At 42.5% G+C, this 16,045-nt stretch overlaps 1 protein-coding gene across 1 annotated transcript in view; it reads left to right on the top strand.

Annotated features, from left to right (window-relative positions):
* sympk (symplekin) overlaps positions 1-16,045 on the top strand; it is a 122,381-nt gene that overhangs the window by 95,915 nt on the left and 10,421 nt on the right. The window contains exons 22-24 of the mRNA XM_063060383.1: positions 2,610-2,797; positions 4,435-4,611; positions 7,623-7,712. Coding sequence (XP_062916453.1) covers positions 2,610-2,797; positions 4,435-4,611; positions 7,623-7,712 — 455 coding nt within the window. The remainder of the gene's footprint in view (positions 1-2,609; positions 2,798-4,434; positions 4,612-7,622; positions 7,713-16,045) is intronic.

Here is a 16,045-nt window from a genome sequence, read left to right as displayed (position 1 = left end):
TTTAATGTGTACAGTGAAACAAATATTACGAAAAATAAGAGACATATTGGGATTCAAAGTTGGCGGTGAAAACATAAATAATTTCAGATATGGAGATGACACTGTGTTAATTGCAAGTACGGAGGAAGAACTACAAAACTTAATTGATATAGTTGTTGAAGAAAGTGCAAAAATGGTTCTATCAATTGCAAAAAGACAGAATGTAGGATGATATCCAAAAAGAAGGAGAATCCTATCTGCAGGCTGAGAATAAATGGGGAAGACATAAAACAAGTACAGAACTTTTGCTACTTAGGAAGCTGGCTGACATCAGATGGCAGGTGCGACATGGATATCAAAAGAAGAATAGGGATGGCAAAAGGACCTTTATGAGAATAAAGAGTATACAGACCAACATTAAACTAGACATGACAACCCGCCTCAGAGTACTGAAATGTTACGTTTATCCAGTTATGTTATATGGCTCAGAATGTTGGACAATATCTAGTAACATGAGGAAACGAACTGAAGCAGCAGAGATGTGGTTTTTGAGGAGGATGCAAAGAATATCATGGATGAAGCGAATATCTAACGAGAATGTCATGAACAGAGCAAGCTCAAAAAGAGAAATGTATGAGATCATGAAAAGGCAATGTAACTTCATTGGACATGTGATTAGGAAAGAGGAGTTAGAATGCACAGTATGGGAAAGGTTGAAGGGAAGAAAGCAAGAGAAAGGCAAAGACAAATGATGGAGATAGCAGCCAGAGAATTGGAAAAGAATACCAATGAATTGATCCGCTTTGACCCGAAACAGGAGCGTGTGGGCCATGGCAGTCAAAACTCAAACTGGGCATGGCACCTGATGATGATGATGACCATCAGGTAGGATGTACCTGAAGGCACACGCTCAGTGATTCAGGAACAGCTTTTTATTTTATTTCTTTTTTCTTTTTTTTTTATTATGTATTGCATTGAACTGCTACTGCTAAGTTAACAAATTTCACAATGCATGCTGGTGATAATTAAGGTTCGTCCATCGATCGTCATCGACGAAGACCTTGACACCATTAGTACTTTTTACGAGGTCAGGTTGCTAGCTCAACACTCAACCTGGCACAGATGTCAAGCGTGCCCGGGAGCGGCTTGACTGGATTCGAACTCGGGAACCTTTGCTCCTGGAGTCTGGCGCTGATGTCACTGCGCCACCAACTGGCTTGATGGTGCCGAGACTAGTGCTTGACTTGGATTTAAGTGAGGTAGAGTTGTGCAGCGTCAGCCTCACTCTCTCTTCCCAAATCCCATCTGGATCCAGTGGCAAGGGAAGAGTCGAGACGGCTGGAGATGGGACTAGGCGCGGTGGATGACCAGGATATCTTCTGTGCCTCGTCCTGCTCTACACGTTCCACGACGCTTGCAGAGACCGCCTTCTTGACCGTTGGACCTTCCATTGGTCTCGTCTGCTCAATCTGCCGGAGTCTATCTTCACATGCTGAGATAGACAACTCCCTATCTCACCGAGGGGTTGAGACCCATCGGCTACCCTCACCTGGTGTAGCCGGCTTGTCAAAGCCGTTGCCCGGGGTGTGGCTGCTGTCGCAACTATGGGGAGCCACAGGTGAGAGCTGAGTTCGAGGTGGGGACCAAAGGTGGACAAACCACCCTGCAAAAGATGCAACATGTTCCCCCACCAGAATTACTACCCCTCCCTGACACCCCATACTCTCCAATGTGGTGATATTAAGAAACTTAAAAACATAGAAAACCTATAGCACAATACAGGTCCTTCGGCCCACAAAGCTGTGCCAAGCATGTCCTTACCTTAGAACTACCTAGGCTTTACCCATAGCCCTCTATTTTTCTGAGCTCCATGTACCTATTCAGGAGTCTCTTAAAAGACCCTATTGTTTCTGCCTCCACCACCGTTGCCGGCAGCCCATACCACGCACTCACTGCTCTCTGAGTAAAAACAACAACAACTGACCCCTGACATCTCTGTGCCTACTTCCAAGCATCTTAAAACTGTGCCCTCTCGTGTTAGCCATTTCAGCCCTGGGAAAAAGCCTCTGACTATCCACACAATCAATGCCTCTCATCATCTTGTACACCCTATCAGGTCACCTCTCATCCTCCGTCGCTCCAAGGAGAAAAGGCCGTGTTCACTCAACCTATTCTCATAAGGCATGCTCCCCAGTCCAGGCAACAAAAAAAATATGGAATGCTTCATGAATTTGCGTGAACCTGATTCTGATTCTATTCTGTGAAAGGTTGGGACACTTTTCTAACTCTAAGGTTCTTGTATAAATAGATATTGTTTTCCCTTCAGAGTTGAAAGTAAGTATTGTTCCCACAACCTATGGATTCACTTTCAAGGATTCTCCATCTCACGTTCTCTATTTATTGCTTATCTATTATTATTTATTTTTTCTTTTTGTGTTTGCACAGTTTGTTGTCTTTTGCACATTGGTTGTTTGTGTATCCTTTTTGGTATGATTTTTCAGTGATTCTCTTGTGTTTCGTGCATTTACTATGACTACCCGCAGGAAAATGAACCTCATGGTTATATATGGTGTACATGTACTTTGATAATAAATTTGCTTCAAACTGCTTATGATTTTTTTCCTTTTAAGCTACAAACCTGTGCTTTGCGGAGAGGAATGTGTACACGTCAGAGGTCCTTGCTGTTGTGATGCAGCAGCTGATGGAACAGAGCCCACTGCCGATGCTGCTAATGAGAACAGTCATTCAGTCCCTCACCATGTATCCACGTCTTGGGGGTTTTGTTATGAACATCCTGTCCCGCCTCATAATGAAGCAGGTAATGGGAGAAGGAGGTGAATTTGACTTTTCTTTGGCAATGGAATGAGTATGTCACTGAGTTGCATTCAATTCCCTGCAAGGTTATGTTTTATTTTTTTTAAAATTTACTTAGAGATCCAGCACAGAACGGATCCTTCTAGCCCTTCGAGCCACACCGTCCAGCAACCCCCAACAACCCTGATTTAATCCTAATCTAATCATGGGATAGTTTACAGTGACCAATCAACCTGCTCGGTCTGTCTTTGGACTGTGGGAGGACCTGGAGAAAACTCATGCATTCCACAGAGGCTGCTTGCAGAGGGTGCAGAATTGAACTCCAACACCTCGATCTGTAATAGTGTTGCACTAGCCGCTATGCTATCTTAAGTTTTTTTAATTCCCCTTCCAAGATGCTCAAACTTCTTAAACTCTGGCTTCCTGATCATCCCCAAATTTAACTGGCGGCAATATCTTCAGCTTTCAATCCTTCGAGGTTGATAAGTTCCTGATTAGTAAAGGAATCAACGTTTATGAGGAGAAGATGGGATAATGGGGTTGAGAGAGAAAATAAATCAGCCATGATTGAATGGCAGAGTAGGGTTGATGGGCCAAATGGCCTAATTCTGCTCCTATGTCTTATAGGCTTAAGCCTCCTCTCTGTTTTCTGCTTAAGCCTGTGACCTGTTTTTCTCTTTAACCAAATATTTATTCCTCTGCAGTAACACACACAAAGTGCTGGAGAAACCTATGGAAATGAGCAAATAGTCAACGTTTCGGGTGGAGTCTGTTCATCAAGATTTGAAAGGAAGGGGAAGAAGCCAGAATAAAGAGGTGGAGGAAGGAGCACAAGTTAGAAGGCGATAGGTGAAGCCAGGTGGGTGGGGAGGGGAGATGAAGTAAGAAGCTGGGAGGTGATAAGTGGAAAAGGCAAAGGGCTGGAAAAGAAGGAATCTGATGGGAGAATGGGAGGGAGGAGGGGAACCAGGGGGAAATTTCAGGCAGGTGAGGAGAAGAGGAAAGAGGCCAAAGTGGAGAAATTGAGAAGAAAGAACGATTGTGTGTGTGTGTGTGGGGGGGGGGGGCGCAATAACTCCAGAAGTTGGAGAAATCAATGTTCATGCCACCAGGTTGGAGATCACCAATGGAATATGAGGTATTGCTCCTTCAGCCTGAGAGTGCCTCATCATGGCAGAATAGAAGGCCATGGACTGACTTGTCAGAGCAGGAATGGGGATAAGAATTGAAATGGTTGGCCACCAGAAAAACTTTGCATGTTGTGAATGGAGCTGAAGCACTCAATAAAGTGGTCCCCCAGTCTATGTCGGGTCTCACCAACGTTAAAGTTCCAGTACTGATGGTCCTGATAAAGGTTCTTGGCCCGAAACGTTGACTGTTTATTCCTCTCAATAGATGCAAGAGTTCCTCCCACATTTTGTTAGTGTTAATCTGGATTTTCAGCATCTGCAGAATGTCATGTTTATTTATTCATCTGCCCCAGTATCTCCTCATGAGATGGTATCAGTTTTAGTTTGTAACAGAGCCCTTGGGTTGTTTTGTTATATTTATTGTACTGTACTGTATAAATACCAGTTGACTGGCGATGTTGGGGTACTTGGAACCTGGTTATTGAGCTGGAGCTTCTCTGTGCTGATACAGGTTTGGAAGTATCCCAAGGTGTGGGAAGGCTTCATTAAGTGCTGCCAACGAACAAAGCCTCAGTCTTTCCAGGTGCTGTTGCAGCTTCCACCCACCCAACTCGCCAACGTTTTCGAGAAATGCCCAGAACTCCGAGAACCACTCCTGACACATGTGCGTTCTTTCACACCACATCAGGTAAGTATATGCCATTTGGGTTGTAAAGAGTTGCTTTCCTGTAACTCTCAGCTTTTTTTAAGATCCAACAAACAATACCTCTACTGTTTCCGAGTAGCTTAGTGGCTGAATATGATTGACACCAACAGAGTTAATCAGAGTAGCACTGTACAATGCCATTGGAAATTAGGAGAAGAGGAGTGGAGAGAGCCGTTACTAGTGTCTTCAATAGCTTTATAGCTTGCTATCTATCCCTGTGTTGATAAGTTAATTGCAACAGGCTCTTCTGGCCTAATAAGCCTGTGACACCCACTTACACCCATGGAACTGATTATCCACTAACTAACCAGTACAACTTTGGAATGTGGGGGGAAACTGGAACATATGGAGGAAACACGTGGTCATGGTGAGAAGGTATAAACTCTTTACAGGCTGCAGTGGAACTGAACCTGGCCGCTGGCACTGTGATAGTGTTATACTAACCGCTATTTTACTGTGCTGCCTCTCCATGAGCCTTATCTGTGTCATAAACGTTTTAGTACAACATTAATGTTCCATTTAAAAATCTACACTACATCTATAGGACCCTTTATCCACTTTGGACTACCACTACTGTGATCCTGCCATTCCTTTGTATTTCTTTCTTTAATTCCTCTTCAAATCTAATACAGTTTGATCACCACGATCAAATAGATGTGGTGTTTTACCAAGGGAAGCTAATCACCATACAGTAGATTCAAGTTTACTAGGACACATAAGGACCAATGCACTTGACTCAACTGAGAGGCTGAATTTTCATGGAAATAGTTAGGATCATATATTTAAAAAAAGACACACTGAGGTAAAAATTACATATTTCAATGTCACAAAGAACAAATTAGAACACTACCAAAATTACTACAGTACTATAAAACTGTATTTCCTGATATTTATCAACGGAGAGATTCGTCTAGTGTAAGCAAGGAACAAAATCAGTGCAGACACCTATTGTAGATAATGGACTGCCTTCATACAATGCCATCGATGATTGCATCCTCCGAATTTTCATTTTCATTCTAACATTCAAGCTGATTTTGATACCTTTAAATTCCTCATAGTTCCTAACTTGTTGAAGTTGTGAAGTTGTCTCATTTTCAGTCTTAGCTGTTTCTGGCATCTCCAAGCCTGAAAGCTTGAAACTGCAGTGAACAAAACAGTTCTGAATTGTCGTGTTGCTTACTTCTTACCAATTATCAGTGACAAAATTCATAGCTTTTTGAACACAAATACACTCAACAGACGCTATTTAAAAACTGTTCACTATAAACACAGTGAAGTGTCTAACAGCCAAGCAAGGGCTGCTCGCAACTGACACTAGTTAGAAACTGTTTGGCAACAGTCACCTGGCCTAATTAAGCAGCACAGTGTTAACAAAGGGTATCCCGGCAATTTTCTCAATTAATTTTTGCTCTTTTAACAGTTACCCCAAATAAGCAGCTGTCCTGATTAATGATGGCCTAATTAACCGGAATCCACTGTATTTGTGTACGATTTGTTTAATAAGACAGAATATCATACATTCATGTTTACTATGACATATTAGAACACTGTAAAAGCAAGATATAGAATACAAAGAAACATTGGCTAAAAGTGTGGCAAATGGAAGAAAGTGCTTTATGGTGATAAAAAAGCATTGAAGACTTCTTTCTAAATAGTAAAAAAGCTACAAGCAGTGAAACAGGTGAATCTTTAAAATATCTTGTACTAAAGGAATGGACTTGGGGAAAAAGAATGAGGCCGGGTTAGGCTCTTCTTTACTATTTTGATTTGTGGTGACAACAAAGAAAAAAAAGTGGGTTTTGGGAGGAATGCAGCATACATTTATCAAAATATATCTGGTATTGAAGGTTCAGTTTACAAAGTGTTGGATCCCGATGGTTTTTCAACCCATGGTTCTTTGGATGTCAAGAATGAAGCTAAAAATTGTTGCTTACGGTCGTTTATTAAGGGTTACAAGAGCAAGGAAGTACGAGGGGAAAGGAAGATAGCAAAGAGCAGAGCCTAGTGGCAAAGGAAGGAGCAAAGACATAGAGAGTTTGGTCCTCTTGAACCAGATTGCTAATGGCACACAAACCAAATATCATCACTTACATCAATCAATAAGATAGGCCTTATGTAGTATCCACTACTGAAACTGAGAAGTTTCCAGAAAGGCAACTGCAATTATGAAAAACACACTGAGCAGTTACATGTACATAGATAATTATGTACAAATTCAAACAAAAATAAGGAAGCTGAACTACAAGGAAAATAGCAATTGTGTCCAAACCAACAAAAGAGACACAGAATGTAAGATGGTATTGCTGTAATTTAAAATTTTCAAACTACTTAAACAAACTAATATAGAGTGGATTGAGAAGAGCCATTTCCTGTATTGTTTAGATTTAGGGGGCACCATTTCAGAATAGAGCCAGGCTTTTCAGGACTGGAGTTAGGAAACACTTCTACACAATTCCAGAAATATCCTGCACATCCTCAAACAGCAATTCCTGCTAAGTCGATTGCTAATTTTAAACCTGAGATTGGTACATTTAGAATGAAAAGACGTGTATATTGATTGGGGTCACCAAGGAGCATGTTCAGTGTTGCTAAAGGTCTGAGAGACTAAATGCTACCATTCAGTGTTCAATCAGTTGACACGGTGAAGGTACTTAATGGTAAGGAGTCTAGAATTTTGATGCAGCATTGATGAAGAATGGTGTTTGAACCGGAGAGGGGGTTTAACTGTAGTTTCCAAGTGCCTGCTCACCTAGTCTTTTGAATTGACATATTTGTTAGTCTGTACAATGTTTCCAGTGATAACAGGATGTGCAACTTGTTCAGAATTTACTGATCAATGGAAGAATTAGATAGAAACACGGGTTGAAAGGTATTGTAGACCTTGGAATTAGTCAGTTATTGGAAATAAGCCTGCAGTTGTAGCTCCATTTGCCAATTATGCGGTGTGCTGCTGCCAGAGAAATCATCATTCACTATTTTAACTTTACTTGCAGCAAAATCACATTCCAAAATCCATAATGATTGTGCTGGAGGCCAATTCGAAGTCAGAAGTGGAACCAATGGAAGCTAAACCCATAAATGAGGTGAGTGTCACTGAACGCTACCATGGATTGAATTTTATTAGCTGGGCCTGAACTCCTTCACATAATGAAATAAGAAATCAGATTCTTAAATCCACATCTTTAACCTTATCACCCCTACAGCAGCTTGCTAAAATCCTCCCCTGGGCCAGTTCTCAAGTTATCCCAGGTATAGCCCGTCTTTTTTCTTCTTCCCCGGGATAAGGTGTTTGGAGCTTCTGTTGGCATTTCTCTAACCACTGGGTTTTGATGGAATGGGGTTGCTCGCCCCATGCCCAACCCTCCTCCTTTCGCAGCTGGGCTTCGACTGTGGCGGAGTTCCTAAATCCACATACCCCTTGTATAGTTCAGTGTCCAATGGTTCCTACTTCGTTTATCCTGTCCATGGAACTTGGGCAGCTCAGATGTGCAATAATTAGTGGTGCTTCAGTGATCCAAATTTGATCCTGACCTGTCTCTAGAATTTGTGTCTTTTCCCTTGGTGCTATGGTTTCCTCCCACCTCTAATTACACAGTGGGTTAATTGGTTATTGTGAATTGTCCCAGGTAGGGGAAATCGGATCAATGGAATTGCCCTGAGAGCTGACATCGACTAGATAGATGGAGTGGTTGCATTCAGTCACTATTTTATGACAAAGATAAGTACTAAAATTGTACTTTGAGGAATTATTATGGATATATTGTTGTAGCACAGAGCTGTATCCAAGGTTTTTGCACTATTGAGAGACTAAAGTTCTGCTAACCCAACTGGCTTGTTCCATGATCCATTTAAGCCACAATTACATACAAAATAGGACGGACACAATTACATACAAAATAGTGTTGGCGTGTGGCCAAGCGGTTAAGGCGTCGGTCTAGTGATCTGAAGGTCACTAGTTCGAGCCTCAGCTGAGGCAGTGTGTCTGTCCTTGAGCAAGGCACTTAATCACACATTGCTCTGCGACGACACCGGTGCCAAGCTGTATCGGCCCTAGTGCCCTTCCCTTGGACAACATCGGTGGTGTGGAGAGGGTTGACTTGCAGCATGGGCAACTACCAGTCTTTCATACAACCTTGCCCAGGTCTGCGCCCTTGAAACCTTCCAAAGCGCAAATACATGGTCTCACAAGACTAACGGATGCCTAAAGAAAAAAGGATGGACACAGGATGAAGGGTCTTGATGAAAGGTCTCTGCCCAAAACATCACCTGTTCATTCCTCTCTATTGATACTGCTTGACCTGCTGAATTCCTATAGCATTTTGCATGTATTCTGGATTCCTAACATCTGCAAAATCTCTAATGTTCAAGACACTATCTCTTTCTCACTAGATCAGTTGAATTACTGACTTGTTCAGCTGTTTTAGATGCTGTATTTTAAATTCCTGTGATTTTCAATGTAATGATTCTGTTTTGTGCAAGGTTTTGTTCACTCAATATACGAAGGATTTTGTATTCAAAGTGGCTAAAAGTTTCAAGCTCTGTTTATGAGGAACTTTGGTTCACAGTTTGGAACTGAAAGGTGCTGGGTATTGAGAAAGGACTTGCAGTTATAGATATCCTTTGGTTATGTTTCTCTAGCCGTCACAAAATGATTCGCAACAACATAATTACTTATGGAGACAACCCACAATATCATCATCTGTTCTTAAGCTTGTTACCCTATTGGGGGCGTAGCCTTCCGACAGCAGCTTGACAGAGTCCTCAGGCGTAGCCCATCTGTACATCTTCCAGGCGAAGGTCCTTTCTCTCCCCAGAAAGAGGCCTTTGAAGCTTTTGCTGGCTTTTCTCTAGCTCTGTGTTTTTACGTTATGGCGTTGCTAGCCCCATGTCCAATCCTCCTCCTTTTGCCACCGGGCGTAGGATTATCCATGACCTTCAGTATACAAACAAAAAGTCGAAATCCAGAAAATATTGGAAACACTCAGGGTTGGGCGGGGGGGTGGTCAGGCAGTATCTGTGGAAAGAGAGACAGAGTTAACATTTCAGGTTGTTGTCATCGTGTCTATCCCTCGAGGTCGAGAATGATGGTCTTCGTTCTGAAGAAGTGGCCCACAGAGTGAAGATGCCTGTGCATGTATTTGTTTAACGTGTACTTGATGTTGCACTCCAAGAAGCACACGATACTTCACAAATCAACCAACTGATTCCAGTGACATGGAAACCACGACGATTGGAGCTGATGGATTTATTGCAGCCTTCATCCACCTTCACAGCCGCGAAGTAACTTTGGCCGCCTGTTCCACCGTTGAGGTCTTGGTTGGATTGTTCTTTGTCAGGGACCTCACCCTCGACCTTACTGCCATGGGTGACCCTACCAGGAGCATAGCTCCAGACGGTATTGCTCTCAGGATCACAGGACCACACACGCTTCTCCACCACAACAAGGTGACAATCTACAGAGAAGTTTTCAGGTTGAAGACCTTTGGTCATGGTGCTTGACATATAGCCAGCAACAAAGAAGCAGACCCTTTGGCCCACAGAGTCCATGCTAACCGCCATGCACCATTTACACTGATGCCATTTATTTTTACTTATCTGTATTCCATCACCTCTGCTACTCATCTACATATTAGGAGTTAGTTACAGTGGTCAATCAACTTGTCACCCCTGCATATCTTTAGGATATGGGAAGAAGCTGGAGCACCCAGAGGAATCCACAGAGTCATAGAGAACGTGCAAACTCCACACCGAGAGCATCATAAGTCAGGTTGTTGGAGTTATGATGCCGTAGTTTTACCTGCTGCTCTAATGTGCCTCCCAAGTATTTAAAGTATTTTCTGTTAAAAACATAAGAGTTTCTGCAGATGCTGGAAATCCAGAGCAGTACACATAAAACTCCAGCAATATATAGAACGAAAACTGCCAGATGTACAAGCTGGTTTTAGAAGAGGCAGAGAGAGGCACCAGAGACCAAATTGCTGACCTACGCTGGATAACGGAGAAATCGAGGGAATTCCTGAAAAGTATTTATCTATGTTTTATTGACTACTCTAAAGCCTTCAACAGTGTGGATCATAATAAACTATGGCAAATTCTTAAAGAAATGGGGATACGTGGGCATCTGATCTGCCTTATGAGAAACTTGTACGAAGATCAAGAAGCAACAGAACTGAATGTGGAACAACAAACTGGTTCAGGATTGGGAAAGGAGTACGACAAGGCTGCATACAGTCACCCTACTTATTTAATCTATATGCTGAACACATCATGGGGAATGCTGGTCTAGAGGACTCAAATGTTGGAATCAAAATTACCGGATGAAATATTAACAACCTCAGATATGCAGACGATACTGCTGTAATGGCTGAAAGTGAGGACAATCTGAGGAAGCTTCTAATCAAAGTGAAAGAAGAAAGTGTAAAAGCTGGCTTGTTGCTCAATATTAAGAAAACCAAGATGATGTCAACCAGCCCTATTTACTCTGTGGTAATAAATGAAAAGGAAGTGGAAGCAGTGATGGATTTTGTCGTCTTCAGTTCAAAGATGGTAATTGAAACCATGAAATTAAATGGCACTTACTTCTGGGGAGGGCAGCAATAGCAAATTTAGATAAAATACTGAAGGGCAGAGACATAACTTTGTCTATGAAGATCTGTATCGTCAAGTCTATGGTATTTCCAGTTGTGATGTATGGCTGTGAGAGCTGGACTGTTAGTAAGGTTGAGTACAAAAGAGGCAACACCTTTGAACTTAGATACTGGAGGAAAGTGTTAAGAAGATCCAACAAGTCAGTACTTGAAGAAATATAGCTGGACTGCTCACTAGGAGGCTTGATTATGAGAAAAAGCTCAAAAGTATTGGCCACATCATGAGAAGACAGGATTCCTTGGGGAAGACTCTCATGTTAGGTAAAACAGAAGGTAAAAGGAGGAGAGGACGACAGAGGCTACGATGGATAGATAATATTACTCAGACAATGCGTATGACCATGGGAGATCTTAGAGAGGCAGTTTCCAACAAGAAGGCTTGGTGTGCAGGAGTCCATGAGGTCATGAAGAGTCGGACTCGATTTAACGACTGAACAACAACACAAGATGCTGGAGGAACCCAGCATGTCAGGCAGCATCTATGAAAATAGATGAATGGTCAATATTTTGGGCCGAGGCCCTTCTTCAGAACTGGAAACGAAGGAGGAAGGTGGTCTTGTGTTATGTTCCAGATTTTCAGCTTTTGAATTTCTACACAAAAAATACCAAATTTCCTTTCTATTTGGTTTATTCCACACAGCTGTGAAGCCTGTTAACTGCATTGTCTTGCTCTCCACATCTTCGGGGGAGATGGGGGCCAGGGAGATTTTAAATAAAACAATAGTCAATTCTGGGAGGTGTGGGCAGTTGGTTTAGCATTTTGGGAAATTCCTATCCAATCCATGTAGTTGAAATTAACCTGGGATATCCCCCTGGCATTGAATTCCCTTTGTGCAGCTCATGCTTTGAGGCAGAATCGGGTTTAATATCACTGGCTTGTCATGAAATTTGTCGTTTGTGGCAGTAATACATTGCAATAATAAAAACTAACTGTGAATTACAGTAAGTACTGTATATAAAAAATTAAATACGTAGTGCAAAAAGAGCGGGGGAAAAATAGGTAGTGCTCATGGTATAAGGATTACCCCTTTGTAAAAATGATCAGTTAGTCACAGTGAGAATTTGTATTTACTGACAAGTACCCTTATTGGCTCAGTTCACAAGTATGTGAATTTACACAACCTACTATGTGCACATGACTCCCCTTTGAACAAAGAATAAGTAATATCCAGGAAAGGGCTCTACATTGGTCAGGTGTTCCTCATGTTCCTGATCTAATCTCCAAGTTCGAGATTGAAAAAGCAAAGCTTTACGGCAGATTTCCCTACGTTGGACAATCAACGTCAGGGCTGCATAGAAAGGGTGGCCTTTTAATCAGAACAGCAATTAAGGCTTTTAAAGGCAGAGTTTTGCAGCAGTTTCTCTGAGTTGAGGAGTGACCAATCAGCAACAGGAATTCATTAGAAAGAGCCAATAAAAATAACTCTAGTGCAAGCAGAATGACCACCCTTCTGAGTGTGCCAGTCTTTCGAGTGGCTCTGGCTCATCAGGCTTGGGCAAGATCAGCCTTGGGTGAGGTAAGGTATCTTGCAAGTTGCTCTCTCTCTCTTCTTATTTGTTCAGCCCTCATCTGTTAGGGCATAGGAATTAGTGAGAGTAGCTCCAGGCTCAGACCTACAGTCTCCCAGATAAATACCGAGTTGCGGCTCCTGAGAGAATGTGTTAAGGAACTGGAGCTTCAGCTCAATGTCCTTTGATTCATATGGGAGAATGAGGAGGTGACAGCCAGGAGCTTTAGGGAGGTAGTCATCTCTAGATTGCAGGAGACAGGTAACTGAGTGACTGTCAGAGGAAAGAGGGGAAATGCACAGCCAGTGCAGAGTACTCACGTGGCCATTCCCCCCAGTAATAATTATACAACTTTAGATAGTATTGAGGGGGACGACCACTGGGGTAGCCACAGTGATGGGGTCTCTGCTGTTGTGGCTCAGAAGAGCAGAGGGATGAAGAGAAGTGGAGTGTTAACAGGAGATTGCTTAGTCAGAGGGACAGAGATGAGGTTCTGTGGGCAGGATGGAGACACCCAGATGGTATGTTCCTGCCAGGATTGGGGATGTCTCAGATCGGGTCCATGGCATTCTCAAGGACGAGGGTGAGAAGCCAGAAGTCTTGGTACATATTGGCACCAATGACATAGGTAGATAAGGTGAGAAGGTCCTGAGGAGAGATTTTAGAAAACTAGGATGAAAGTTGAAAAGCAGGAGCTGCAGGGTAGTGATCTATGGATTGCTGCACATGCCAAGTGCCAGTAATATCCAATATCCTTGCGGGCAGGTTGGCCAGGGTTTTCAGGTGGGTTTAAACTAATTTGGCAGGGGATGGGAACTGGAGTGATAGTGCTGAAGATGAGATAGTTGATTTACAAACAGAGGCAATGTGTAGTGAGACTCTTTGCAAGGAAAGGCTGATGATAGGGCAAAATTGCAGTCAACAAGGTGAATTACAACATAAAAGGAGACAAAATCGAAAAGGGCGAATCCCAGATTGAAGGTGTTATAATGTATGCGTGCAGTATACGGAATAAGGTACAGGAACTTGTAGCCCAGTTGTATATTGGTATGCTTGATGTTGTAGACATCACTGAATCATGGTTGAAGTAAGATTATAGCAGGGAGCTTAATGTCCAAGGATACACATTGTTTCAAAAGGGCAGGCAGGAAGGCAGAAGGTGTGGTGTTGCTCTGTTGGTTTAAAAAAAAATGAAATCTAATAATTAGCAAGAGGTGACATAGGGTTGGAAAGTGTTGAATCATTGTGGATAGGGGTAAGGGGCTACAAAGATAAAAAGACCCTTGAGTTATATATAGACACCAAAACAGTAGTATTGATGTGGTCTACAAATTATAACAATTTGTAATTACAAATTAGTGCTTGCCAAAAGGACAATGTTACAATAGTCATGGGGATTTCAATATGCAGGTAGATTGGGAAAATCAGGTTGATGCAAGATTCCAGGAGAGGGAATTTCTAGAATGCCTATGAGGTGGCTTTTTAGAGCAGCTTTTGATTGAGCCAACAAGAGGATCAGCTATTCTGGATTGGGTTTAGTTCAACGAACCAGAATTGATTAGAGATCAATTAGGTAAAAGGAATCTTTGGGGGCCAGTGATCATAATATAATCAAATTCGCCTTGAAATTTGAGAAGGAGAAGCTAAAGTCAGATGTATCAACATTACAGTGGAGTAAAGGGACTTACAGAGGCATGAGGGAGTGTGTGTGTATGTATTATAGAAATTATAGGCCAGTTAGTCTGACCTCAATGGTTGGGAAGATGTTGGAGTCGATTTTTAAGGATGTGGTTTCGGCATACTTGGCACATGATAAAATAGGCTGTAGTCAGCTTGGTTTCCACAAGAGAAAATCTTACCTGACAAATGTGTTGGAATTAGAACCATAGAACCAATGAAATTGCAGCACAGAAACAGGCCTTTTGGCCCTTCTTGGCTGTGCCGAACCATTTTCTGCCTAGTCCCACTGACCTGCACACGGACCATATCCCTCCATACACCTCCCATCCATGTATCTGTCCAATTTATTCTTAAATGTTAAAAAAGAACCCGCATTTACCACCTGGTCTGGCAGCTCATTCCATACTCCCACCACTCTCTGTGTGAAGAAGCCCCCCCCAATGTTCCCTTTAAACTTTTCCCCCCTAACCCTTAACCCATGTCCTCTGGTTTTTTTCTCCCCTTGCCTCAGTGGAAAACGCCTGCTTGCATTCACTCTATCTATACCCATCATAATTTTACATACCTCTATCAAATCTCCCCTCATTCTTCTACGCTCCAGGGAATAAAGTCCTAACCTATTCAACCTTTGTGCAGGAAGATTGTTCCCGATGTCGGGGAAGTCCAGAACGAGGGGTCACAGTTTGAGGATAAAGGGGAAGCCTTTTAGGACCGAGGTTAGAAAAACTTCTTCACACAGAGAGTGGAGAATCTGTGGAATTCTCTGCCACAGGAAACAGTTGAGGCCAGTTCATTGGCTATATTTAAGAGGGAGTTAGATATGGCCCTTGTGGCTAAAGGGATCAGGGGGTATGGAGGGAAGGCTGGTACAGGGTTCTGAGTTGGATGATCAGCCATGATCATACTGAATGGCGGTGCAGGCTCGAAGGGCTGAATGGCCTACTCCTGCACCTATTTTCTATGTTTCTCTGTAACTGAGTTTCTCAAGTCCCGGCAACATCCTTGTAAACCTTCTCTGCACTCTTTCAACCTTATTTATATCCTTCCTGTAATTTGGTGACCAAAACTGAACACAATACTCCAGATTCGGCCTCACCAATGCCTTATACAACCTCATCATAACATTCCAGCTCTTATACTCAATACTTTGATTAATAAAGGCCAATGTACCAAAAGCTCTCTTTACGACCCTATCTACCTGTGACGCCACTTTTAGGGAATTTTCTATCTGTATTCCCAGATCCCTCTGTTCCACTGCACTCCTCAGTGCCTTACCATTAACCCTGTATGTTCTACCTTGGTTTGTCCTTCCAACGTGCAATACCTCACACTTGTCTGTATTAAACTCCATCTGCCATTTTTCAGCCCATTTTTCCCGCTGGTCCAAGTCCCTCTGCAGGCTCTGAAAACCTTCCTCACTGTCTACTACAGCTCCAAACTTTGTATCATCAGCAAATTTGCTGATCCAATTTACCACATTATCATCCAGATCATTGATATAGATGACAAATAACAATGGACCCAGCACTGATCCCTGTGGCACACCACTAGTCACAGGCCTCCACTCAGAGAAGCAATTC

The sequence above is a fragment of the Mobula hypostoma genome, chromosome 10 (genome assembly GCF_963921235.1).
Source record: "Mobula hypostoma chromosome 10, sMobHyp1.1, whole genome shotgun sequence".
In the NCBI taxonomy this organism is placed as follows: Eukaryota; Metazoa; Chordata; class Chondrichthyes; order Myliobatiformes; family Myliobatidae; genus Mobula; species Mobula hypostoma.
Note: the sequence above shows the minus strand (reverse complement) of the source record. Positions and strands in the feature narration are given on the sequence as shown.